The sequence below is a fragment of the Nannospalax galili genome, unplaced genomic scaffold (genome assembly GCF_000622305.1).
Source record: "Nannospalax galili isolate Female #2095 unplaced genomic scaffold, S.galili_v1.0 scaffold281, whole genome shotgun sequence".
In the NCBI taxonomy this organism is placed as follows: domain Eukaryota; kingdom Metazoa; phylum Chordata; class Mammalia; order Rodentia; family Spalacidae; genus Nannospalax; species Nannospalax galili.
In genome coordinates, this window is record NW_008349068.1 from 5,472,740 (window position 1) to 5,499,843 (window position 27,104).

The 27,104-nt window shown below is 41.5% G+C and overlaps 1 protein-coding gene across 5 annotated transcripts in view; it reads right to left on the reverse strand.

The window, feature by feature from the left end:
- Plekhm3 (pleckstrin homology domain containing M3) overlaps window positions 1-27,104 on the reverse strand; it is a 188,329-nt gene that overhangs the window by 92,665 nt on the left and 68,560 nt on the right. For all 5 annotated transcript variants that reach the window (XM_008846201.3, XM_008846202.3, XM_029569899.1 and 2 more), the window contains exons 4-5: window positions 19,379-19,524; window positions 5,314-5,507 (exon numbers count right to left, since the gene is read on the reverse strand). In XM_008846201.3, coding sequence (XP_008844423.1) covers window positions 5,314-5,507; window positions 19,379-19,524 — 340 coding nt within the window. The remainder of the gene's footprint in view (window positions 1-5,313; window positions 5,508-19,378; window positions 19,525-27,104) is intronic.

Here is a 27,104-nt window from a genome sequence, read left to right on the forward strand (position 1 = left end):
TTTGGCCTACACACATGGATTGCTGAGAAACATGCTACCACACCTGGAGGGTGTGTGTGTGTGTGTACATCCATGAGGGCGTGTGTGTGTGCACTGCATGTGCAACTCTCGGTTTTAAAATGTCAGCAACTATTTCATTTCAGAACTTGGTGTAGACCATCCCTGTAAGGCCAAACAGGTCTGCTGGCTGAATTTGGCTTGAGGTACCTGTTTGTGATCTCTAATTTAGCACCCTGCTACTGATTCAGCTGAGCACACAGGCAGCTCTTCCCCATGTCCCTCTGAAACACATTCCTAACAGCTGTAGATCCTAGGCTTCCTGACACCACTGTATCCCAAGATTTTCCAGAGTTCTTCACACACCTTCGTGTGTGGACACAATAAATAACTCTTCTGACTAAAAGTTAACTAGGCCTTGAGCTAATTCGGCAGGGTCACCATCTGGGAGTCATCAGAAACAGAGAACTGTCAGCACTGTAAACATTTTAGGCTTCATGGAGGATACTGACTTTTTCTAAACTAATCACTGCTGCCAGTCAAGATTTGCAGTAGAGCTTCAAGAACAAGGCATCCATTTAACAACAATAACAAAAATAGTGAGGATGAAAACCGGACAGTCATAATAATGAGAGGCCTAAAAGCAAACCATGACTTCCCTAATAAGGCAGCAACCAAAGCTGGCTCCCTGGCGGTCAAGCACCAATACGATTAATCAGTCTGTTTTCAGTTTTCTTGAGACAGCAATATTAACAGTTTGCTTTATTCTGTTTATACGGTGCTGACAGGTCTTCGGCATGTTGGGCCTACTTGCTGGTGATTAATGACCACTCTTATTCTGAGGTAAAGGCAGGCAGGAAGAGAATGCCTTTTACGACTAGTTAGGACTGAATAATTTTACTGTCTTTGTTGTTGTTTCCCTACTGCTTATCAGTGCCCCCTTGGACTATCTATTGTGCATATGTACGAGTATTCATTCTCCTCTGTTTAGCGCACCCCACCTTGAGATGCTATATCCTCAAATGAAACAAGGGAACCTAAAATGCACTTTGAATAAGCTTGTCATCTCTGGTAGTGTGGGCTCATTTTGTTTTTCAAAATCTCATTTCTTATCAGGCATGGTAGCACACACCTTTAATCCTAGCACTTGGCAGGCTGATCTCTGCAAGATTGAGGCCAGGCTGGTCTACATAAGTGAGTTCCAGACCAACCAGTGTTATACAGTGGGACCCTCTCCCAAAAACACAAAACAAAAAAAAATTCATTTCATATAAAAATGAAAGAACAGATGTGAGGTAGCTCTAGAAATGGGACTTTTAGCATTTTAGGGGGGTAATGATTCCCTTTTGTATTTACAACTATTTCTACGGACACAGAAGAAGGCAGAGTTGATATTACACACAGACCACTGTAGGAAATATTATTACCTCAGAAAATCATAGACACGATTGTGTTAAATAGTCATATTTAATATAGGTCAAAAGGATTTGAAATAAGAGGACCAACCCCTATCCACATATTCCCTCCCCCCAAAAAAGAAAGCTACTATTTATCACTAGTGTACTTTTTTCTTTTTTAAAATTAACTTACTTATTTTATGTTGGTGCCATGGTATGCATGTAGGTCAGGGACAAGTTTCAGGAGTCAGTTCTCCCCTTCCACCATGTGGGTTCTGGGGATAAAACTCAGGTCACCAGGCTTGGCCTAACCCACTAAGCCATCTTGCCACCCTTTTTTTTTTTGAGACAGAGCCTGCAATAAAGTCCAGGCTGACCTTAAACTTTCTATATAACACAGGATGGTCTTGAACTTGCAATTGTCCTGTCTCAGCCTCCTGAATATAGGCATTTACAGGTGTGTGCCATCACAACCAGCCCCCAAATATTGTTGTTTTTTTATTTACCAATTTATTTTTGTGACAGGGTCTTATATAGCCCAGATTGGCCTTGAACTTAGTATACAGCCAAGGATGACCTTGAACTCCTCATCCTCTTGCCTCTACCTCCTAAGTCCAGGAATTCAGGCTCGTGCTACTATGCCCAAACATCGTCTTAACAGTACCTAAGTATAGGAGATCTCTGAAAATGAAAAATTTTTAAATGAACATGCCTCTTCTAAGGTTCTGTAGGAATCAGTATTCCCATTATTTGCAAGCAGGAAGACTCTTCCCTCACACATTATAGAAAACAGCCATGTAGATAAGCATGCTCTGTAAACCTAGACACAGGTTTAGGGCTGGATAGTTTCTCCTCCCCATGTCCCTGTGCACTCCTCTCCTGACATAATAGCAGGAGAACAGCATTAGTTCTGATAGAGAGGAGATCAGGGATGGCTTTCAAGTGGAACATTTCATCAAAGGTTTGAAGTCAGATGTAAGAACAATCTATGATATGAAAACACTATTAATAACAATAATAGTGTTTACTAAAGGCTTACTATGTACCAACATTGCTTTAAATGCTTCAGTCATGCACACATGCATCATTCCCACAGCTGGACACACTGTAGTAAGAGTGAAACAATAGTTTTGTTTGAAGTACAGGATATTACAGAAAGTAGAACAATATACTTGGCTATATTTGGGCAGACTTTGAATCCTGTATTTGAACTTTTATAGTGTGTCTAATGTAAAGGTTTGATTAGAGGGGGGGGCTGATATTAGATAGACTAGTTATAAGGATATTGTAACCATCCTGGGAGAGGAAGATTTGACAGTTATCTCAGAAACTGAAGTACAATTTTCAATGTAGCAAAGGTGGAGTTTATTAAGAAAAGGTTTCCATACAGATTTAAGTAGGACAGTAAGGAAGGGAGAAAGAGTGGCTTATGAAAAGAACAGTATCATATACCCTATCTATCCTTCTTTGAGACCCTTGTCATTCAGAATCATATTCTGGAGGCTTGCATTGGTGTTATCTTTTTGATTGTGTATATGAGTATGTATGCTGTGAGGCTTTTCTTTAAAGCCCATTTAAACTAAGATATTTCCATTACAACCCTTTTCCCCTTCACTTTAATCTTCTGTGTGTATGTGTGTGCATATATATGTATGTTGGAGGGATGGACTTGCATGTGTGTGTGCATGCATGTAGAGACCAGGACAACCTTGGTGTCATTCCTCAGAAACTGTCTACCTTGGTTTTGGAGACATGGTCTCTCACTGGCCTGGGGCTCACTGATTCAGCTACAGTGGCCAGCCAGTGAAACCCAAAGATCATCCCATCTTTCCCACCCCACCCCACCCCACCCCCTGCCACTAGTACTGGGATTACAAGTGTTTGCAACCACATCTGACTTTTTAAAATTTATTTTTGATTCTTTGGCAGCTTCATACATGGATATACAAATTCAAGCCATTTTCACCCGTTTCCCTCTCTCATTCCCCTCCCCTCCTACTGAAAGTCTTCCTTCTCCCAAGTCCCTCCCTACTCGCATGTCTTTTTGTTGGTGTGAGTCACCACACTAGACATTTTGACTGACTGTATCAGTTATTTCTTCCATTTATTCATTTAAACTCTCTTTTTCAGCCAGAATGGATGGGTCAGATATTATAATAAGTGACAAATAGGGAAGCAAGGAAAAGAATAATTAGAAAATATCTTCACCCATATTAGAATACTGGTCATTTACAGTTCAGTGGTCTCGTGACATTCAATATCCATCTATTCTTCCTTTTCTTCTCTGCCTCTCTGCATCTATTCATTCAAAACCATACACATTACTTAATGGTTGTGAACAAGTCCAGAGGAAAGGAATGAATGGAAAGGAAAAAAGAATTGCTGTCTTCATTCTCATAGTTTTGGGAATAGCCTCTTGCAGCCTTCCTGCCTTCCTTCTAAAACTTCCACTTCTCTCCTGGTGGTCTGGCTATAAGGTACAGTACATGGTGGTAAACCACCAGACTGCTGGAGTGGAGAGTCTTAGTCATGCAGAAGAGGAGAGGACTTCCTATTTAATTTCTAAGTGTGTGCCCTATCTGGCATATTTAACCAAAGCAAAACATTATACTGGAAAGGTATCTAACAGGATTCCATGTGTAGGTTTTCCTATCATCCACAAACAGGCACAAAAAAACATAAGCTCTGAACAAAGCCAAAAAGTGCTAAAAATAAGGGAACAAGCAAATTTTAAGAGTTAAGAAAAAATCTTGTTTCTAATTTAGTTGGCAAATGAGTTGGAGACACAGAATTCTATTGTCTTCCAGAGGAAGCCCTGAGCTTTTAAAATTACGATCTGCCTAGATTTTATAAAAATAAGTCCCTATTACTTTCTGGAATTTTCTGGAAAAACAACTAGGTAACAGAATGACTACCACTGAGAAGTATTTTGCTCCACGGCTGCTGCCTTTTCATTATTATTTTACGAGTTCATCTAGATATTCCATACTCTTCACCACCTACATTTAGTTCTTTATAAAACGACTTCCTCAGATGCCTGGGGTTATGTCAGTTTCTTTGGCTCTAATTGGATCTCAAATTGCAAACTCTGTCATTTTAATTCTTTCCAAAGGCTCTTATGCAGGCAGGCTTACTTCCAAAAACATTTAACATGACTAATGTACGCTGCTGGTCATTTCCATTAAAACTAAAAAATCAAAAGGTATTTTTAGGGACTTATGCACGCCGTCAACAATTATTTCAAGTACAAGCTAGTTCATATATGCCAGGGGTGAGAACTTAAATGCTCATAAAATATAACTGTAAAAGAAAGAATTTTATGAGAGCAAGCACATTTTAACTCCAACGTTTACTCTGAGGCTGGTTTGGATTTGTGTGTTCTGTGAACTGTGAGCTAACTCAGGTATAGAAAAGCTGTCTGTACTAAGGGCAAGTGAAAAGGCGGAAGACTGGGATATGCATTTTAGTTCTAGGTTTTCCTGCCTACAGCATTTTACCATGGACAATATTTGTTTTTGTACAGAAAATAAGATTTGAATACAAACTTACTCATTTCGCCATTGAAGTGCTTTTTAGTTATGAAATATTTCAAACATGCTATGTTTACTGATGAAAAATTACAACTGAAACAGAAAATGTTTTCTAAAACATGCAACATGATCTGTGAAGGCTCTGATGGTTGTATCTGAAACTCCCTGGGCCCGCACTCATGGGTTGCAAGTCTTGGGCAAGGCTGAGTTGTTGTGTTCATTTTGCTTAGCTCAACCAGAGACCAACAGAGGGGAAAGTGAGATGAGCCTGGGGCAGGCGGCAGTGCCCCGTAGAAGGAGACACAGTCTCAGAGAAGGCCCGCTTTGGAAAGACCCTTCCTGGGTGGGCAGGAAAAACAAACTGGAGCCGGCTGGCATTTATGACTTACCTGCGGCGCAGATCCTCCGCCACCGCTGCCCGGCAGCTGAACAAATAGGCTCGGAGCGACTTCAGCCTCTGCCGCAGCCTCACAACAGTGGCCAGTGGCTCCGCGTGGAGGTACAGCATGGGATTCTCCTGCTGAATGTCGATCAGGGGTTCTTCGTACACATACTCCAGAAACTCTTTGGCCTGCTTGGACACCTGAAAAACAAGCTTTGTTCACCAGTGTTGAGGAACCACCCAGCTTTGCACATCTGTTCAGCCTAAGAACCATAGTTTGGTAACTACTATTTCTGAACACTGCTAAATGAAAAGATCCTTATAGTTTAGCTAAACACAGTTTGGCTTCACTTTTCCATCTTTCAGGAACTCAACTGGTAAATTTGGAAGAATTCATTAGCTTTCTAGCTTGATTTTTCTAGTGATTATATGAACCTATGCCTCTGAAAAAATGACACAGAACCCATCACACCAATGCCAATTTTCTGGCTTTCCTTTTAAAAAAATATCCTACTGTAGTGACATAAGATGTAACCACAGGAGGAAGCTGGGTGAAAGGTACTCAAGAGATTTGTGTAGTATATATTCAATTTCCTGTGACTCTGTAATTATTTCAAAATGAAAAGCATTGACAAAAAAGAATTCATGATTTTTAAAAACTACATAAATATATGTAGATATGTATATTTCATAATACTTTTATTTATTTTTTTAAAAGATTTATTATTTTTATTTTATGTGTATGAGTGCATTGCCTGTACATATGTAAGTGCACCTGTATTGTACAATGTCCATGGAGGTCCAAAGAGGGCGTTGGATCTCCTGGAACTGGAGTTACAGTTACAGACTGTTGTTAGCTGCCATGTGGGTGCAGGAATCGAACCCAGGAATGTTGCAAGAGCAGACAGTATGTTTAACCACTGAGCCATCTCTCCAGCCCCTCATTATACTTTTAAAAAATATTTTTAAATAAGAAAACCACACATATATTGTGAGACATTAACAGAAATATTAAAAGGAACAGATGGTATAAAAAGAGGGAAGAAGGGAGGAAGGGAAGGAAAGAATTTACCTTGAGAGTAATTTGACTGAAGAGAAATAGACTCAACCATGCTACTTCAATGCCTGGAAAGAGCTGCCCTTATTAGAATACCTTTAAACATGAGCTGATTCTGGTTAATATATTCATCCAACTCTAAATCTGTATGAAAGTAATTTTCAAAAGTCCCTGCAATAAATATAAATATATAATGCACTGGAAATACAATGTACCAGAGAAAGAGAAGAGGCGGGGGGCGATGCTTAAACAATGTATAACATCATCACATGTGGGCAACAGTTTGGAAGCTCAACATGCCAATTTGCTGAAACTCAGATGTAATGTGCTTAGTGATATACAGAGCTGGCTCAGTCTCTATTTATGGAAACCTCTCCAAAAAGTTTCCACTGACACCTCTCCAGAAGCAAGGCTAGAATTCAGAGCTAAAATAAACAACTTTGTTCATTAAAAAGAAAACTGAAAATCCACTGCTTTATACTCCACACCAGAAGCTTACTAATGAAGAGGATACAAAAGATAAACATTCAAAACAAAAACAACATGCAAGCTGGGAGGCAGGCGGATCTCTGTGAGATAGAGGCCAGCGTGGTCTACAGAGCGAGCTCCAGGCCAGCTGGGGCTACAGGGAGACCTTGTCTCAAAAACAAACAAAACAAAACACAAAAATACCACATGCAGCCTGTCATCAGCAGAGGTATGGATGAGGCCCACTGTTAGCTTAAAGGAGGAGGAATCACTTTTCCTGGAGAGAAGGCTAAGAGCCAGGGTAGGCCTGGTGACACTGGATCTAGGTCTAGAAATAGAAGTAGAAATTGATTTGACGAACAGAGGAGAGTATGAAGAGAGAACAGGCTAACACAATCATGAAAACCCTCGGTATATAATGTGTGATTATGTATGGCTACTATGTACTAATTAATAACATACTTAACATATACATAAAATTCAATATTATCACCATATAGTGTAAAGTTCACATCAAGGTTTATATTTCTTACAAGGCTATAAAACTACATCATCTCTTAAAAGGTTTTTTTTTCTTATAAGCAATTATTTTTAAGATACGTGTTATATAGCCTGATCCTATGGCATCCTGCAGAGAGAGTGATAAAGTTAAAGAAGCTTATTACAGTCTCTGCTGATCCAGGACACAAAGTAGCACCCAGAATCAGCCAAGACCTTCGGCTACTACAAGAGATGAGAGACAGCAAGATGCCAGAGTACAATAGCCTTCACTGTGTGAGGCACAGACAGGTACACACCAGACAGCACAGCAGACCCAAGGCAGGCCACGAAGAAAAAAACCCAGCATGGCCCTGTCGTCAGGTATCCCCCAGCTCCAAAGGGAAAACTGAGTTAAATATTGTATTTATTGTGTTTAAAAAAGCCTGATGGTATTCAGGGAAGTGAAGGACAAGCCACTTGAAACTGTTGTTAAATATGATGTATTGTACAATTCAATTAGTCTTTCTGGGTATATGGAGCAGTGTTTATACTGAGTCAGGGCCCCCTGAATTAGGTTAACAATGCTACCTTTTAGAAGGTGAACAGAAGGACAAAGGGCACTGGCCAGTCTTCCAGGCCTTAAAAGGCTTCTCTCTTCAGGTGGTACTTAAGTCCAAAAGCAAAAGGGGAAAAAACATCTTTTACAGAGACTAATGGGATAGCAGCTACCGACAGCAGCATTCGTAAGCTGAAATGACAAAAACCCCACAACAGAGCTGGTTTCAATAAGGTGGAAGGCACTGCTTTCCCCATGTATTCACTAGGATTCCACTTGTGGTGCACGTTGCTGACATGGCTGTTTGTACATGTGAACACATTCCTGCCTCGACCATTTTGGCAACAAGGCTGAGCTCATGCTCTGGGCTTTGAGATCCTCAATCTCTAGGATCCCACTCCACTCACTGACTGGAAAGGGAATTTTTTAGAAAACTCATAGAATGCTAATTTTGCAAAAGAGAGCATTATAACCCCCCTCTGATTCCTTAAATTCTAAAAATTTTATTCTCCACACTGGCATGATGATCCATCTTTCCAACCACAATCATTAAAAAGCATTAAAATCATTAAAATTATTAAAATTAAAAAAATTTAAAAGAAATATTAACTTAGGGAAGGAAGCCAATGACATTCTTGGGTGATAAAGTTCATGTGAAAGTTTCTTTCTTGTTAATAAAGGTATTACATGACTTATATGTGAACACGAGACATGTTTCAATTGACAGCTGAGGACCACTGTCCTTCTTGCCAACCAGATTATGAAAAACACAAAATGTCTAAGTGCTATTTTTTATTTCTCTTTATTATTGTGGGAGTGTGTTGGGGGGTCTCTGTTATGTGAAGTAGAAGTCTCTTCATATCCGGATAGCTCACGAGCTCGGAGTTATGTGCTGAGACTCCTTTCATAGCACGGTACTTTCCTGGCAATTTTCCTGACTCTCCTTTTGAAGTACCCGCCACAAATGCCATAACATAAACATGGCCTCTGGCTCTAGGAATACCATGCTTTCCTGTGTGATTTTTCAGGTAGTAAGCAGTCTGGCAGCATGGCAGAAACCCACTTCCATATGCAAATAGAATGTCTCACAAAGTATCTATCAGCCAAAGCTTTTACCACTACCCCCATGGTATAAATATCCCAGTCTTCTCTCAATATCAGAGAGCTGGATCACTTGAAGCTACACTTAATAAAAGCTGTGACACAGACTGAGCCCGCGTCTTACTGGCGATCCAGCCTCTCCAGAGGCAGCATACCTCCATCTCACGGATCCCAGCTTTCAGCCGCCTCACGCTCTCCTGCGTGATCCAGACACTTAATAAAAGCTGTGACACAGACTAAGCCCGTGTCTTACTGGCGATCCAGCCTCTCCAGAGGCAGCATACCTCCGTCTCACGGATCCCAGCTTTCAGCCGCCTCACGCTCTCCTGCGTGATCCAGAGGCCAGTGGATCTCGCTTCAAGAGGAAAGCAGGGGGGTCGGGGATTAAGGCGGTATACAGCTGGACAACGCTCCAGCAGCAGCAGAGACCCACAGAGACACGGAGAAGCCCGCGGGGCCAGACCCGCCTTCTTCCACGGCGCGGCTGAGACCAGGGGACCGATCCCCGCGCCGCACCAGGGCACCCAGCGCGCGCGCACTATAGGAGTGTGTACATTTGTACAAAGGGGGAGGCACAGGCATACCACAAGAAGCCTGTGGAGGTCAGAGGACAACTTTCCAGAGTTGATTCTCTCCTTCCTCTGTTGGTTCTGGGAATCAAACTCAGGTGGTCGGGCTTATACAGCAAGTACTTTTACCTGCTGAGCCATCTCTCTGGCCCCGGAATGCTGTTTCTGATGTGAATTAACAACTCAGTTTATGAATTAGGTGCAGATGGAGACACCCTCTATTTGCAATAATAATAATAATGATAATGATAATGATAACTAGTTTGAGCTGGCACTCTTCTAGATCCTACTCCACCCTCATTAGAACTAAATTTTATATTTAGTGGTGCATTTTCAAACCTATTGGTCTATTAGCATTTTATCAAATAATATTTAATGCTTATTAAGTGATATGTACATTATTTATATAAGTAAATTTTCTTCCATTGCTTTGCTTATTTGCCTGTTTGAGACAGGGTCTTACTATGTAGCCCTAGCCCTGCCTGGCCTAGAACTTGAGGTCCTCCACTTCCCAAATACTAGAATTAAAGGTGTACACCACTATGCCTGGCTCCCATTGCTTTTTTAGTGTATAAACAGAATAGTTTAAGCTGTAGGAGCTCAGTGCCATGACTGTGGTTGTATTTCAATGTGTGAGCTGATTCTGTCTTCACAGCCCTGTATGACTCAAGAGGGAAGAAACCCAGGTGGAAACATACCTCCTCTACCTCACAATCAGGAGAATTAAAGAAGGCAGCACAATCACATTGAAATCAGCATCAAACAAATAATGACCAAATCTGCCATTTCCACACATACATTATTAATAAGCACATATGACTTGAACATTAAGTGTGATCATTGCAGATCTGAACTCAGCAGTTTGTTATGTGATAGCTACCACTTCATCGAAGAGTTCTCAGATATTGCTCAGGTTTGCATAATTCCCAGAGAGGTTTCTGGAATAGTGCTCTGGCATGTTTACCCACAAAACAGCCCTGATGAGGATGGAGAAATAGTTCAGTGTTTAAGAGCACTGGCTGCCCTTGCAGAGGACCCAGTTTCGATTCCCAGCACCCACATGGCAGCTAACCCCTCTGTAACTCCAGTTCCAGGGGATCTGACGTCCTCTTCTGATTCTGCGGGCATTGCATGACATGGGTGCCCTTACACACACAGGCAATACACTCATACACATAAAATAAAAATAATAAAATATTTTTAAAACAAACAACAAACAAACAAACAAAAAATCCCTGAGTAAAAATGCATTGGGCAAAGAGAATTTGAAAATGATGTCGCAGTGGTGAGCGTCTTGTTTTTATTAAGAGAAGAAAGCACATCAGAAGAAGACATAGGAGAGCACAATTTTAGAATAGGTAAAGATAATCTAGTTTAATTTCTCTCAATCTGTGCTCCAAGGATTACTAGTCCACAAAAGAGATTTTCTCGCCAGACGTGGTGGTGCACGCCTTTAATCCCAAGCACTTGGAAGGCAGAGGCAGGTGAATCTCTGTGAGTTTCAAGCCAGCCTGGTCTACATAGTGAGTTCCAGGCCAGCTGGGGCTACAGGGAGACCCTGTCTCAAAAAACCAAAAAAAAAACCAAAAAAAAACAAAACACCCCCCGCCAAAAAAAAGAGAGAGAGATTTTCTGAGGTGCTACAAAAAATTAGTTAGCAAAGAACTTTCTCTTGTTGGTGATTCAAAGTGCAGCACGTTCTCTTATTAAAACTCTGAGACACTTGGTAGTAAAGAAAACCTGCTTGAGATGATTATTGCTGGGTAAAGGAGAGTTAGTCTTCTTTAAGGGAGTGACACTGATAGGCTGAACAGGCTCCAGTGGGTGAACTCACAGTAAGGAGCACAACTTGACTCGAGGGACACATATTTGGGTATACAACTTGACTCGATAAGCCTTCATATATATATATATGGCAGAATGTGTGAAATCCTGTGGGCATTCATGGGGGGGTACAGATAGGGGAGGGGGTCTAAATATGATTAAGATGTATTATATGAAATACAGAAAAATTCATTAAAACATACATATTGAAAAAAATACCTGCTTGGGTTGGGTTGAGAATGTAGCTCAGTAGTACAGTGCATGCTTCATATATGCAAGGTCTGGGTTTGGTCCCCAGCACAGTCACAAAATAATATTAATGAGGAGAGAAGGAGGAGGAGGAAGAAGAGTGGTGAGGAGGAGAGGAGGAAGAGGAAAAGGAGGAGGAAGAAGAGGAAGAGGAGGAAGAGGGAAGGAGGAAGGAAGGAAGGAAGGAAGGAAGGAAGGAAGGAAGGAAGGAAGGAAGGAAGCTAGCTAGCTGCCTGGCCCATCCATTCCCCATATCTATTTGACTACAGACAGGAGAGCTGCTTCGTGTGGTGCTAGACTTCCGGAGAGTAGAAGAATGGGAGGGAAAAAAACCAGGCTAGGCCTCGCTTGTCACCTGGAAGCAGAGGCATCTTTCTCTAGCTTCACTGTCCCCTCTTTGCAAGCTGTAAACTCACTGGCCCGTGTTCTCCTGGAGGGGCCCCTTCCAATCCTCACCAAGGCCTGGTGGGGGCTTTCCTACAGAGCTCTACTAACAAGTGCCAAACTTGAGAGTGTTCCACAGAGTCCATTCTGAGAAACAGTGGATTAATTTATTGTCTGTATTTAGCTGCTTCCAGAGAACTCAAATGACTTTATTTATGGTCATTTCATGGCAGAAATGGAACCAGGACTCAGAACTCTGGATTCTCTGCTCTGTGCTCTTTGGCACTGTCTGTAGTCCAAGGTCTTTCAGATTTTAATTACTCTATTGTAATTTATCAGCTTACTGCTCTATAACAAAGGTGCTCCTGCCCCTCCTCCAACCTTCCTTCCTGTCAAACAGAAAAAGGCAAGTAGACTGCAAATGGAGCCAGGCTGGGATGCAACCAGGCAATACTGGCAATGTGGGCTGTCATTGGGATTAACTCTAAAATGACAATGAAATGCAGCAGCATTTCACTTATAAAGTCATTTACCTATTTATGTACTGTTGCTTTCCTCCCTCCATTGGAGTAAGAGTGCTCATGAGGGCAGGAAATATGTTCCCAATGCTCAAAGCAGTAACAACTGAATAATCTACAACACTCCAGCCATGACTTTGAGCCACACACTTTTACTTTTGACACAATTTTAAGTTTGATATTTGTTTCATAACACATGTTGAGTCAATGAAGAAAAGGAAAAAGGCAGTAGAGCTTGCCCTGAATGCCTTTCAAGATAGATAGGAAATGGTTTATGCAGCATGGAAAGCCCCTAGCTAAATGGAATGTGACTGTTCAGGCTGGGGCACACACACAAAAAAGGCACAACGGTAGGGAAATATTAGGAAGACTTGAGTGTTTTGAATCAAGTCTGGTGGGTTTGAACAGGGAGCAGGAAAGTTATATTCAAAGACAATTTCACTAGAAAATAACTACAGAATTTTTCTTTTTTTTTAAAAAATTTTTACAAAAACTTTATTGAGAATTTCATACATGCATATAAGGTGTTTTGATCAAATCCATCCCCACTCCCTCCCCTCCAACATTCCCCTCCTCTGAAGAGGTAACCCTAAAATCTTTTAAGGATTAGATACAAGCTCCCAAACATTTTTGACATTTTTGGCCTTTGGAACAGAGTATGTTGCTAACAGGCCCAAGGACATTTTGACTTTTATGGCTACAGAATTTAAGGATAGGGTTTAACTGCTTCTTAATCATGGAGCTCAATTCAGTCTACAGCATAGATACCAGAAAATGGATGAAATCTTGCTTTTGAAAATAATTAGGATTATTAATACTCCAGAGGGAGCCAAGGAAATGCCTAAGACAACACACTTCACTCTGTTCTGCAAAACCATTTTTTCAATGGGGAGCCAAGTCAGTCACGTACTTGCTATTAAGGACAGCAGGCAGATCTAACAGGGTGATATCTGGATTTAGAAACAGATAGGTCCAAATTGATCTTCACAATTAGGAGCATTAAGCTAATTCCTGGTGTCTGAGCAAAGACAGACAGATGCTGGACTAAATGGAATATAGTTACTCACTGTCAGTGACTGATGATCCAGATAAAATCAGCTGGCTGTGTTCCTGCAGTAAAAGTTGTCCCTGTTCCACTGAAAATGTGGGAAGGAGTGGTCTGACTCTTCATGTGCAGCGTGAATGAAGTGAGTGTACCTAATAAATATCTTCAATTAGCTATCTATCCCCTGAAAATCAAGTCTGGTTTCTTGAAGGACAACACCCACATCCTGTTTTATAGAAGGATCCCAAGCGTCAGTGGCAGCTATACTGATGGTTTCTGTGGTCCCCAAAGCTCACTGTGAACAGAGCAGGATCTTCACCATGCCTGGCTTGGCCATTTTCTGTCAGTACCTCCTTTTCTCCTTTTGCTCCACTGACTGATGTGTGTTCTGCTGGTAGGTGTCACCAGCTCCTGATTGTAGCAGACCACAGGGCTGGGACCACCTTACTTACTTGCTCAGTGCTCAGCTGTCAAAGCCCTGCTCCAAGCACATTAATCCAAAAGGAACTCAACCAGCCAGGCTTCCTAAATATGTTTTTATTTCATACATACACGAGTAATATATTTATAACCTTTATTGGGGGTGTCAAGTACAAGTTGCAGAGGACAGCATGATAACTGTCTGGGGGAGGAAATGAGGTTTAAGTCAGGCTTTAGGATTTGCTAGGCTGGGTGAGGGCAAGAGGAGCCAAGAGGTGTGAAACAGGCTGAGGACAGAGAAGAGAAAGGACAGATGTGATCTTAATGAAGAGATAGTGGGGGGGGATATGGATGAAGGGCTAGAGGGGTGGACAGGAACTAGAGATCACAAAAGGAACTATATTTATTCTGCAGGCAATTATGGTGAAGTTTGACTCTGAGTACTTACGGTTCACCGGACACTGTGCTAGATGCTTATGCAACTCATTCATTTAAGCAAATGGTAACTTTATGGCACAGGTACTATTATTATCTCTATTTTAAGATAAAAAAATAAGACCAGGACTGGGTAAGATGTTCATCTGAGGTAAGATTAGGAGTAGGCTGGGTGAGCTGTGAGGACAGGAAGCAGCGGGAAGAAGGCTACCTGACTTTTCAGTGAACACGACTAAGGCCACAGTTATAGTGGAACCTAGAGCACAACCTCAAGAGTTGAATTTCAGAGTGGGTTTTTGCTGACTGCATGGGGCAGAGGTCTGCAGTGGTGGCTATGAGGCCATTCACACGAATGTGAATGTCTAAAAATCTGTCTACATTTGTGCCTGCAGGCAGTGTGCATTTGGTGAGTGTGATGAGGCCCATGTGGGATGTGTTGAGTTTGAGGTACCCAGGAGACAAGCTTCACAGCCAGTCATTCAGCACACATTCCTGTTTACCTACTGAATCCCAGGAACTACGCAACATGCCTGAGCCACATTCTCTGAGCCCACCTTTACAGAGACAACAAACACACAACCAGCAATGATAGAAATGTGATAGTGATGAGCATCTTCCATTCAGTAAGTGCTGATCACATCACTTTAAATAATAACCCACTTTACACAACTCTCTTAACTGTAAATGCATGCATTACCAGAAACACAATGTTCACTTGGCATGCCCTGTGTGCTGGGCACTGTTCTTGATGCTTCACACGGTAAAGTGGTATCAGCGGTAACCCCTTGAGGTATTTTGCAAATGAGGAAACTAAAACAAAAAGAGTCTTAAAAACTCACCCAGATCACACAGTCCGTAAGTGACAAGGTCAAGACTTGAACTGGAGCAGGCTGGGCTCATTTGATAGATTAGGAAACAAAGGAAAGGTCATGGAATTTGTCTCCCACTAACCAAGTTCCCAGTAAGAATCCAAGGTACATTTTGGACAGATGCCTAATTAATACCAAGTTCCTGCCATTAAGCCTTAGCTAAGTACAATCCTTTTTTTCTTTTAATTTTTATTTTATGTATATGAATGTTTTGCCTTCATGTATGTAAGTGCACCTGTGTCATGCAAAAGCCTGTGGAAGCCAGAAGAGGGTGTCAGATCCCCTGGAACTGGAGTCACAGATGGTTGTTAGTTGCCATGTGGGTACTGGGAACCGAACCTGGGTCCTCTGGAAGAACAGCCAGTGCTCTTAACTGCTGAGCCATCTCTCTAGATAAGTACAATTCTTAAACTCCATGCATGACACAATGGTAGCACAGAAAGAGGGCCAGGAATACAGCATATGGGGAGGGCTAGGGAACAACAGAGCAGGTGCCACCAGAGGATACTGTTATTAGTTTGGGAAGAATGATCAGGGATTTCCCAGATGGATAAAAAACATCTGGAGCACATGTAGAAGGATGAGCACTAAACGGAAAAAAGTGGCCTTCCTCCTTCCTTTCCTTCGTTCCTTTCTTTCCTGCTTTCTGTTAGAAGGAAAAGCAGTAAGGACATGTACAAACATAGATTTGTAGATATTCATATCAAAATCTCAATTTTCTCTTTGCAGTAGGAGGCAAAGTCTGATGCCAAGAAGGACTGAGATAAAGCATTCTCAAGACAGTAAAGATGTAAATGGTTACTAGGTAGAACAAGAGTTGGAACTGGCCAGGGTATAGGAAGAGGCCATCAGCTAGGCAGGTGTGGTAGTGCATGCGTGGAATCCTAGCATGTTAGAAGCTGAGGTAGGAGGATTGTGAGTTTCAGACTAATCTGAACTACATGATAAAACTCTGTACGAATTTTTTTTTAAAAGGAAGAGAGAAAGGGAGGGAGGTTAGGGCATAAGCCAAGTGGCCATTTGAATTTTTCATATTCATTTTAGACATCTAAGATTCCAGGTAGATGAAACTATAGGTTCTTTCCCATCTGCTTGCTCTCAGGAGACATCATTACAACAAAAGTAAGTGTTGGGCATCTATTAGTAAAGAAATATAACAACAGTCACAGCACCTGTTTCTGTATAAAGCACCTGACCAGGGATGCATCACTCAAGGCAGAGAACATGATCTGGTGACGGTTCAGAGAAGCTTCCTCTTCTCAGGAAATGGAATTATGTTATTGGCCATGTGGGCAAACGAAACATAGACTGTGACAGAATCCTAAGCCTAGAGGACCACTCCAGTGGGTATTCCTGAATTCAATTAATTCTACTATCTTGTGGAAATACTGTACAACAGATCTAACCAATCCACATATCCTGAAGACTGTTAGATTGAAAACTAAAGGTGTGATGTCTATTAGGCAATTAAAGGCACAGATTTTGATTTCAGTAGCAAATTAGAGCTGGAGATGGTTCAGGTGTTAAGAGCTGCTCTTGTAGAGGGCCAGAGTTTAGTTCCCAGCACTCACACTGGGTGGCTCACAACTGTCTGTAACTCCAGATCCAGGGGATCTAATATTCTCTTCTGGATTCCACAGGTACCTGCACTCACATGTACATACTCATACACAGACATAAACATATACACACAGTTAAAAATAACAAAAACTAAACCTTAAAAAAAGGCGGAATCATCAAAATACGAATCCCAGTAGTTAAAACTACAGAAGTGTGTGTTTGTGTGTGTGTGTGGGGGGGGAGGACCCAGTAGAGGAAAGGATCAGGTAGGAAAAGGAAATAAAAGAATGAAGCTTTAGGAGCTCTACCATCAGAGCGGTGCAAGCAGAGAACAAGGAATCAGAGAAGATGACTGGGAAAGAAGCAGGCATGTGGAGGTGTGCTATCAAGACCAAGGCAGGAGAATTCAAGAGAGTATTGTCCACCTGGTCAAATCCTATATCCCAGAAAATTCCAGTAGAGAAAACTGCCATAGGTCTACTAGATATGCCAAAACCATGATGGAGAACAGAGGAGCTAAGACAGTGAACAGAGACAGAAGGAGCAAGCCCATTAGCAGTGGTGCTTCCTCTGGGAGAGGACAATGAGGGTGGCGTGGGTATAATGACAGTTGATGATTCCCTAATCATCTTATTTCTGTAAGGTGAAGGGAATTCGGAGTAACTGGGATAGTTACTCAATCCTTAAAGAGCACAGATACCAAGACAAAAGAATTGATCAAAATGACTGGTGCAAACATAAGAGAGCTTCTGATACTCTCTACAACACTTCTATTCAGAGATTTCTTTTCCTTGCTGACTCAATTTCATTATTCCAGCATTTCTCCTGTCTCTCCTGGGGAGTTTACATCAGCATAAAAAAATGTTGTTATTTTTTCTATTAAAACAAAAGTCAAACCTAACTTGACCCCACTTTCCTTTGAGTTACTCCCCCACCTGCCTCCTCTTTAGAGCAAACTTCTATTCTTGTACTTTCTATCCTCCTATTCTGTGTTGAGCCCACTCCAGTCAGACCTCTGCTCCCGTCTCTCCATTCAGACTGCTCTCATTAGGGTCACTAATTACCTCCACATGACTAAAGCCAATGGCCAGTTCTCAGGGCTCATCTTCATCTTCTTTGACCTATCAGCATCTGTCAGAGTTCATCTGGAAGCACTTTCTTCACGTGGCTTGTCAGGCAGCCTGGGCTCCTTCTATCTCACTGCTCACTCCTTCCAGGCCTCTGCATCCTTGATGCTCCTCCTCTTACCTCTACTCTCTTAAGTTGGGGTGACCCAGCATGTCTTGAACCTTCCTCTTCTTCTCTGTTGACTTGAATTTTTACAGCTAACAAATCTATTTGCACTCCTTAGATATTTTCCTTGGCTGGTAGCACTTGTTTACAAAGTAGTTGTATATTCCAACATTTCTTATTAGCCCCCCTTCTTTAATAAGAGTCCTCATGAGGCCTGAGGATGACTCAGAGCACTATTCCTTTTGTGGGCTGCTACCCAGAAGTTCTCATGTTGCCTCCTAGGGGCCCAGTTTCAGGGGCTGGTACTGAAGAAGGGTCACATATGCCTTCTCCAAAGATCACAGGCATGCTCATACATTCATGATTCCCCCATTGTCACATTGGAGATAAGATCTAATAAAAATCATAAGTGATGGGGCTGGAAAGATGGCCCAGCAGTTAAGAGCACTGACTGCTTTTACAGAGGTCCTGAGTTTGGTTCTCAGCACCCACAGAGTAGCTGAACACCAGCTCTAACTCCAGTTCAAAGGGATCCAACACCTTCAGGTCTCACATGACAGTGTGCATCACATGACATGGGTACACTTACATAGTAGCAGGCAAAACACTCATATATGAAAAAGAAAAATAAATAAAAATTTTTAAAAATCATAAGAGATGCCTCCCACTATATAGAATTCTCTTAGCACCTATAATTAATTAAAAAGGCCTAGAAGTATGTTAAAAGATATATACATAGGGGGCTGGAAAGAAGTTTCAGCAGTTAAGAGTACTGATTGCTCTTCCAGAGGACTCAGATTGAGTTGCCAGCACCCACATGGTGGCTAACAACCACCCATAACTCTAGTCCCAGGGGATCTGACACCCTCTTATGGCCTCTGAGGGCATTGCATGAAACAAGTGCACTTGCATATATGCAGGCAAAACACTTATACACATAAAATAAAAATAAATAAAACATATCTGAAAACTTTAAAAAGATGTACATATATTTTTAACTAGAAAAATTAATAAGAATTGTAATCAAGAAGACTTTAAACAGTAAGATATGTAAAAAAAATCAGATAAAATCTGGTAGTACAGCTGGGCATGGTGATATATGCCAGTCACCCCACCGCTTGGGAGGTGGAGGTAGGAGGGTTATGAGTTTGAAGCTAGTTTGAACTCCAAAGTGAGACCCTGTCTTTTATGAGACTATCTAATCAAGTTTGCTTCAATTGTTTTACAGCTATCTTTATAACCCACCTGACAACATACGAACACCTGAATTGCTGCCATTAAGTGGACGCAAGGTTGGCACCTACCTTGTATTTTGAAGTGTCCCAGTTGTGGACTATACGTGCTGGAATGAGAAAGCTGTCGTCCACGTGGCAGATGCTGCAGTAGTACCACCCACTGTAATTGCACACCTTGGCCTTGCCGTTGGAAAGACCGATAGATCGCTGGCATCCTGTTCAAGGCAAAAGATAGACTATGATTACTTTGAACATCATAGAACAAGGCTATACAGCCCTCAAGTTAAATAGAAGTCTATAGAGGAAAAAAGCTGCAGAGAATACACAGACAGATGGATTCCCCACCCCCTCACTTCCTGGGGGACTAACATAAGTGTCTCCTAACTAGACCCTTGTCTCTGGTCTCCTCTGATTCCATTTCTTCTGCATATAGCATCAGTTTCTCTATAACTCCACCTTTATTTCTTCACTTTCCTGCTCAGAATCTATCTACATTAGACACTTTTCTACGAGCTTCTAATACAGGTTTGTTTGACTTATACACTTCTGAAAGAAGACACACTATTCCACTGGTCAAAAAACAAAGAAGCCGGGCAAGGTGGTACACACCTGGATACCAGCACTTGAGGCAGGAAGGTCTTGAGTTCAAGGCCAGTCTGGGCTACATGGCAAGTTTCAGAGTTTCAAGTCAATCTGGGCAACTTAGTGAGACCCTGTGTCTAAAATCCAAAATCAAGGGCTAGAGAGATAGCTCAGCAATTAAGAACACTGGCTGCTCTTGTAGAGGATCTGGGTTCAGTTCCCAGCACCCATGTGATAGCTAACAACCATCTGTAACTCTATTTCCAGGGGTTTTGGTGCTCTCTTCTGCCCTTCAAGGCATTGCATGACACAGGTGCACCTTTTTACATGCAGGCAATACACTCATACACATAAAAATAAATAAAAAACAAACAAGCAAAAAAACCCAAACCTAAACCAAACCAAACACTACTGTAAAGCATCTGAACTTTGGCTAGCCACCCCCCCCACCGCCACCTTCCCAGTTTTCTTCCCTTCTCCAACTCTTGAGGATCTAATATATTCCAGTCCAAGAACTCTCCACATTATCTCCAGGTAAACACAGTACACCCACTCCACCCTCCACACAGCACACATACAGTTTCTACCCAACGCCTTCTCTGCTTGCTACTTCAGCAAATCTTGTCCATTATTCAAGACCACTGGCTGTTGGCGGGCAACTGTTCATGCCCTTTTCCTACCTAGGAGGTTTGTGATTCTGTGAGCACTGTCCAGTGACTGTTGAGGGGACCTGAAAATATCATGACCTGGCCACAAAGAAACTGTTACATCCCTTTAGATAGAGGTACTATCTTCCCCCTGCTAAGTATGGAAAACCGTCAGAGTCATCCCATCCTGGCAGCCCCAGAAAGGGTGATGAAGAAATATGCAATGTAACAATTCTGACATGTCTTATCCACAGCTTTCACTTAAATCCTTTCATGTATTTCTCATGGTTGAATGCCAGAAATACATGGATCAAAGAGATCTGACACTAGTTCACGAGGTAAGTGCAAAACTGAGTTACGATGATGATAATGATGATAAATAATGTGGTGACTGGTGTTATACCCCATTTCTATTACAAGGAACTCAAACATTTATTTAACAAACTGCTCACATAGGAAGATACTGATTCACATAACCTCCATGAAAATATCACAAAACCCAACAGAGCTTCCATCACAAACAAAATGGCATTAATAATCAAGCAGTTCCACAATTCATCCTCTACAAAGAGAATTAAATCCTTCCATTTTTAATACAAAGGGGATTGAAAGACAGCAAATATATGTTAGTAGTATGCTTCGATAACTTAATCTTACTAGGGCTTTAAAAATAATTATTCTTGCTTTACTAATGAGTATCAACAAAATCCCTAAAAGCTAGTTGAGGAGTGATTCACAATGCACAGAAGATAAGGAAGAATCATGGAGGCTTCTGTGTGGTGGAGGAGACGCTGTCACAACCCTGGGCAGTGGATGCTGGAATGCTGTTTGCTGCACTCACAGACTATGTGACTCACTTGGCATTTAGCATGTGCCTCTTTAAACTGCTGTACCTTTTTATGGGCTTCTCCAGTCAGCTGAACCATAAACTTCCCAGATACACTTTTTATCCTTAGCACTTAACGCAGAGCTTTACACATAGTAGACAACCAATAAATGCTTGTGTTGAAGAGATGATAAAACCGAGTACTATTCGGCACATGTACACAGTGTAATATCCCATAGTTATTCCAAATTTAATCCTTGGAACCTAGTCACCTGCCTCTTGAAATAGTCTACTTTCACTATATTACCCATTTTAAACCTGCACATTAAACATGTATTTCTATGTGAGCAGGGGACAAATTTCAGCAGAACCTGACACAGCCAAGATCCTGGAATATTGCTAGTCTCCCAAATTAGTAGACAGTCAAATCAAGGTAATACTGAAATGACATGGGATAGAATTCAGTCTTTCCTAATGACTTAGAAAATGATCATGATCTTGCAGAAATTCAGGATCATCCTTATAGTTCAAATTCTTACCACAGAATACTGAAAAAAATTAATTAAGTCAGTTTAGCTTTTTGATTGTTTGAATTTGGGGTATAATAAACACCAGTAAGCATTTTATGGATATTAATAGATACTATTAGGCTTTTATCAGTCTTTATTTTAATGACTTTATTATAATGTTCTATGGTTTTAAAAATATAAATATGCATTTTAAGAAAGCACATAGTCCAAAAATGTTTATATCAACTGAGCACATAGGACCAAAGCTAGGAGTCAACTACATATGCTATTGAGATATAAATAGAATGATAAACATTCTCAGAACTTTCTATAGGTTTCTGGGCTTGTAAAAGATGAGAAGGATAAGAAGACATGGTGAGGGCTCATTTGGGTTTTAATTTAGACTTTGTAACAGCTTAGAGACTCCTACCTCTGGTGCTTGGGCATCTTTTCTGCTTTATGTAGAACCACACTATCTATTCAGTTCTGAAATCACCCTGATGACTCAGAAGCAGTTTTGAACCTATCTGTGTGCATGGGACTACTCTGAAGATGTGAGGTACACAGACGTGCTAGTGCAGGTTCAGGAAGCCTGAGCCTACTCTTGACCCATGCACACTGTGTACCTGACCCATCCAACACTCAAGGCCTGCTTTTTTTTTTTTATCATAAAATAAACTATATAGCCGAGATTGGTGGATGGACAAATTTAGTGTGCATCAGAATTTTGTAGAGAAGTCTGTGGAAAATGTGGACCCCTCCCCAAGATGATTCTGATCCTGTGAAACTGAGGTAAGAACCAGAAAGTAAAATTTCTCATGAGCATTCTCCCCTATTCCTTACCAAGGGACTGTGACAGATAAAAGCTGAGGCTTGTCCTCAGCAACCTGACTTTATTCCTGCAATGTTTTTCCAGAGTATTCTTTTTTCTATTCTCTCTGACACTAGTAATAGAACCAAGGACTTGTACATGCCTGGAAAGCGTTCTACCATCGAGTTGCAAACTCACTGCTATTGGGAAGCATCCTATTCAACTTAGAAAGAACTAGAACTTTCACCCCTGAATCCATGAACTTGTCTTTGAAAGAGCACAGGTAGTCGGGAAGATTAAAGGCTAGTGGCCAGACATGGACTCATTTTCTACAAAACAGCATATATCATCTGTTTCTAGAAGGAAACCCCTGCTGTTTTGATTAACAGCAAAATTCTGTTTATTATTATAGTGTAAGACATGGACTAAAAGTGTCTGAAACAATTCTCCATAAAGATGCACAATCTGGGATATTTATCACTGTGAGATTTTCAAAGGGGGAAATGTGTTTCTTAAAAAAAAATGACTGTTAAAAACATTTTTCTCAAGGGTGCCAAAAGTGGACTCTGAGAAGCAACATTAGGCAGAAAAAATAAAGCTGCAAAGTACCTAAAAATAATTAATTGAAATAACTAATTAGGGCTTATTTACATATATTTTATGTACTTTCAAACAAATTTTCAACAATATTTCTAAATTAAAGGGCATTTGTGGATGGGAACACTCTACATGTTAGATCAAAGCAAATACATTCTTCCTAGTCTCTTTTTGAAACTTTTCAGAGAGTATTCAATTCATAAGGACAAAAAACTATCTCACAAGAGAACTCACTGGCCTTTTTTTTTTTGCTTCCCACCCCACTTCACATCTTTAATGAACACATGCTCTGAAGAGCTTAGCTTCCCCTCCAATACACTACACTTTTGGAAACAAATGTTACCATTTAACCAAAATCCTATTTGCTGCATGTACAGTCCATTTCTCAAATGGTCTTTCACTAAGACACCCCAAAGAATCTGTTGCTGGGGCTTGAAGCAGAAATTCTGGCATAATTCTCCACAAAGCACAATCTTTCTTCTCACAAATGTACCTAGTTAGCTCGGTTGGCTGCAGTGTGGAGATACCAAGGCTGAGGGCTTGGGTGGGCAGCGGGGGGTGGGGGGGTTGTGATAGCCTTCTTGTTTCATAGCTGCCAATTTCTGCTGCCTGCCCCTACCCAGGGACAGCCTCAAAGGGAACAACAGGAGCCGAGGCTGGATCCTCACAAGAGTCTCTCTAACAAAGAAAGCACATGTACACTGCTTCCTAAGGGTGCTAGGCTATGCCACCAGCTGACGGTAGCCAAGGCTGGATCCCCACAGGCATCTCTCTCACCAAGGAAAGCACATGCACGCTGCTTCCTGAGAGCACTAGGCTACTCTACCAGCTTTCAATCCTATGAAGTAAGCTTTGACACACTCTCATGAGAGCAAGCTAGTGTTTTGAATTTGGCAGGTAGAAATGCTCCAAAATAGAACAAGGAAATAGAAAGAGGAGAAGGTGCTTTTGTGAAAAGGAAGAGAACAGGCTGGGTGTGGTGGAACATCTCGTGATCTAGCACTTGGGAGGTAGAGGCAGGAGGATTGGGGGTTCAAGACCAGTCTAGGCTATATGAGATCCTATCTTTTAAAAAGGTATGTGGGGGGGGCATTTACAAACAGTGTGAAGAGACAAATTTTCATTTGCTCTGTAAAAACAGAAAAATAAAGCTTAGCTAGGGCATCATGTTGCCCATAATCTTGGCATTCTAGTGGCAGGATTATGACTTCAAAACCAATGTGATGTATATAGGGAAATCCTGGGAGAGAGGGAGGGAGGGAGGGCGAGAGGGAGGGAGGGAGAAATGGGAGAGAGAGAGAGAGAGAGAGAGAGAGAGAGAGAGAGAGAGAGAGAAGAGGGGAGGGGATTGGACAGGAGAGAGAGAAGGAGAGAGAGGAAGAGAGACAGAGAGGGAGACAGAGAGAGAGAGAGAGACAGAGAGACTGAGAGAGAGAACAGGGGAGGGGAGGGAAGGAAAGGGAGGGGAAGGAAAATTTGATTTATTCATATCCTCTTTTACCATATGCTTTGGACAGGCTGAGGTGTCCACAGCTGAGGAATGGGATTTCCCTGTTCTTCCCTCCCTCCTTTCCTTCAGCATCCTGGCAGGGCCAGTGAGCTGCCATAGGTAAGAACTATGTAAAACATTGCTCTAAGGCCTGGACTTTGAATGGATATGCTCTAAGACCATATTTTTTTTCCAAATAAAGAATCAGAGAGGTTCAATGACTTGGTATTTTACAAAAATTGGGGATAGGGAATACTGGGAGGTATGGTTTGGTGGCTGAGCGCTGATTAGCATGAATGAAGGCCCTGGGTTTGACCTACCTCCCACCCCAGCACTGAAAAAAAAAAAAAGAAATGTCAAGAATTGGGAGTGGAGTCATAAAGAACTTAGCTTCCTTAGCTTATTGTCTATAACCATCTATTAACTAAGTAGTACCAAACATGTAATTTTAATATTCTATTTTTTATGCATATGTTTTCCCTACATGTATGTAAGCTCATAGTATATGTACAATGTCCACAGAAGACAGAAATGGGCATCAGATCCCCAGGAACTGGAGCTATGGACAGTTGTTAACCACCATGTAGGTGCTGGGAACTGAACTCAGGTCCTCTGTAAGAACAGCTAGTGTTTTTGACCATTGAGCCATGTTTCAGCCCCCTGAACATACACTTTTAAAAACAAACTGTTTCAGTTGTCATAAATTGAAAGTTCTACTTATCTAGCCTGGGACCAGTCAAAACCTACGCAGTGTTTAAATGAAAGGTTGTCTGACATAAGGCACAAACAGTTTTTTTAATGTAGAGTTAGTATTAAATGAAGTAAAGGCCAAACAAACATGGGTCCTAGACTTGTATCCTCCATAGCAGGAAGGGACAGAGGAAATGAGGCTATGGAGTTCTACTTGTAGACTGGAAAAAAAGCACAGAATAATAGAATCGAAAATCACCTAGTTAGAAATCAGTGACCCAATAGTTTTCCTGTCTCAAGCATCCAAATTACCTCAGGGTCTTTAGAACAAGGTAAGCAACATAAAGCAGAAGGTATCTACTTAATCAGAAAACCAATGAAGACATTAAATATTTAGATGAAGAATACGACACATAATGTTGAATATGCACTTCATCTGTTACAAGATGAATAGTATCCATAAGCCTATCAAATAAAACTAAAGAACAAAAGGAGAAGTCCAGAGAACTCAATCTTGGACCACTGTAATTACTAATAGATGGTAGAGACTGATAACCATTTGTTGAAACCATGGACCCATTTTAGATGGCAAAACTTCAAAACTGGATTTTTTCATGAGGTTTTTTAATTCCTTTAATGAATTCTCTTCTTAGGGATAAAAACTTCATAGTTAGTTGCTCTCAGAAGACATGGGTTATTAAGTGAAAATCTCAGAACCAGGCATGGGATACCTCTCTACAAGTTATTGGTCAAGGAGGCCCCAGAGGCCTCCAAAACAACACATGCTGTGCTCTTGGTTGCTCACCATAACTAGATGGTAAGATGCTATTGCTGGAGACACCACATACTTTGGTTGCAGGATATACAGAAATCAGTCTGGAACTTACCAGGAGACTTCCTCCTAGCTTTCATAATGCCACACATTGCTAAGCAGGCTGCTGGGGGAAGAAAATACATCAGTGGTCTTACCCAGTGCTGAATCCCACATGCTACAGTTTCAACCTTCCAGGCAAGATGTGTCCACTGGTACAAAAGTGGCATGCTTGTTATGGAGGTAACCAGTCACTTTCTGATTAGATTTAAGGTTTGCCCCTGAAATCCAGGGTACTGAAAACCTGGTCAAAAGCCCAAGGCTGCAGAGGCCATAAGCTCTAAGGGGTAAACTACTACTATTATTTTGCTAAATGCTCATGTTATCAAACTACCTTCTAAATGTATTTATGCTTACACCCAAAGACTAGTGCTGCTCTAAACCTTAATCAGAGAAGCTCCTTTTTGCAGTGGGCAGCAGTTAATGCTGAGACTCATAACTGGTCAAAGAGCTAATAATAAGTGACTATTGAGTGCTCAGCCCTAAATGGGACATCTATACCAACCCCCCCAGCCCTAAGGCTCAAGGAACATCATGGAAAAGGAGGTGGAAAGAACATAAGAGCTAGAGGACGAAGAGGAAGGCTATGAAATGCTGTCTTCTGGCCATAACATGGCCACCACACCCATGAACTCACAGTAGTTAAGGCTACCTAAATGACACCTGCACAAGACCAAGTCAGTCAACATTCCAGCATGGATGGGGGAAGGGCTCACAAAGCCCCACCCCTAGCTGAAGAGCTATTGGCAGTAGATAGCTGCTCAGGAAAGGAG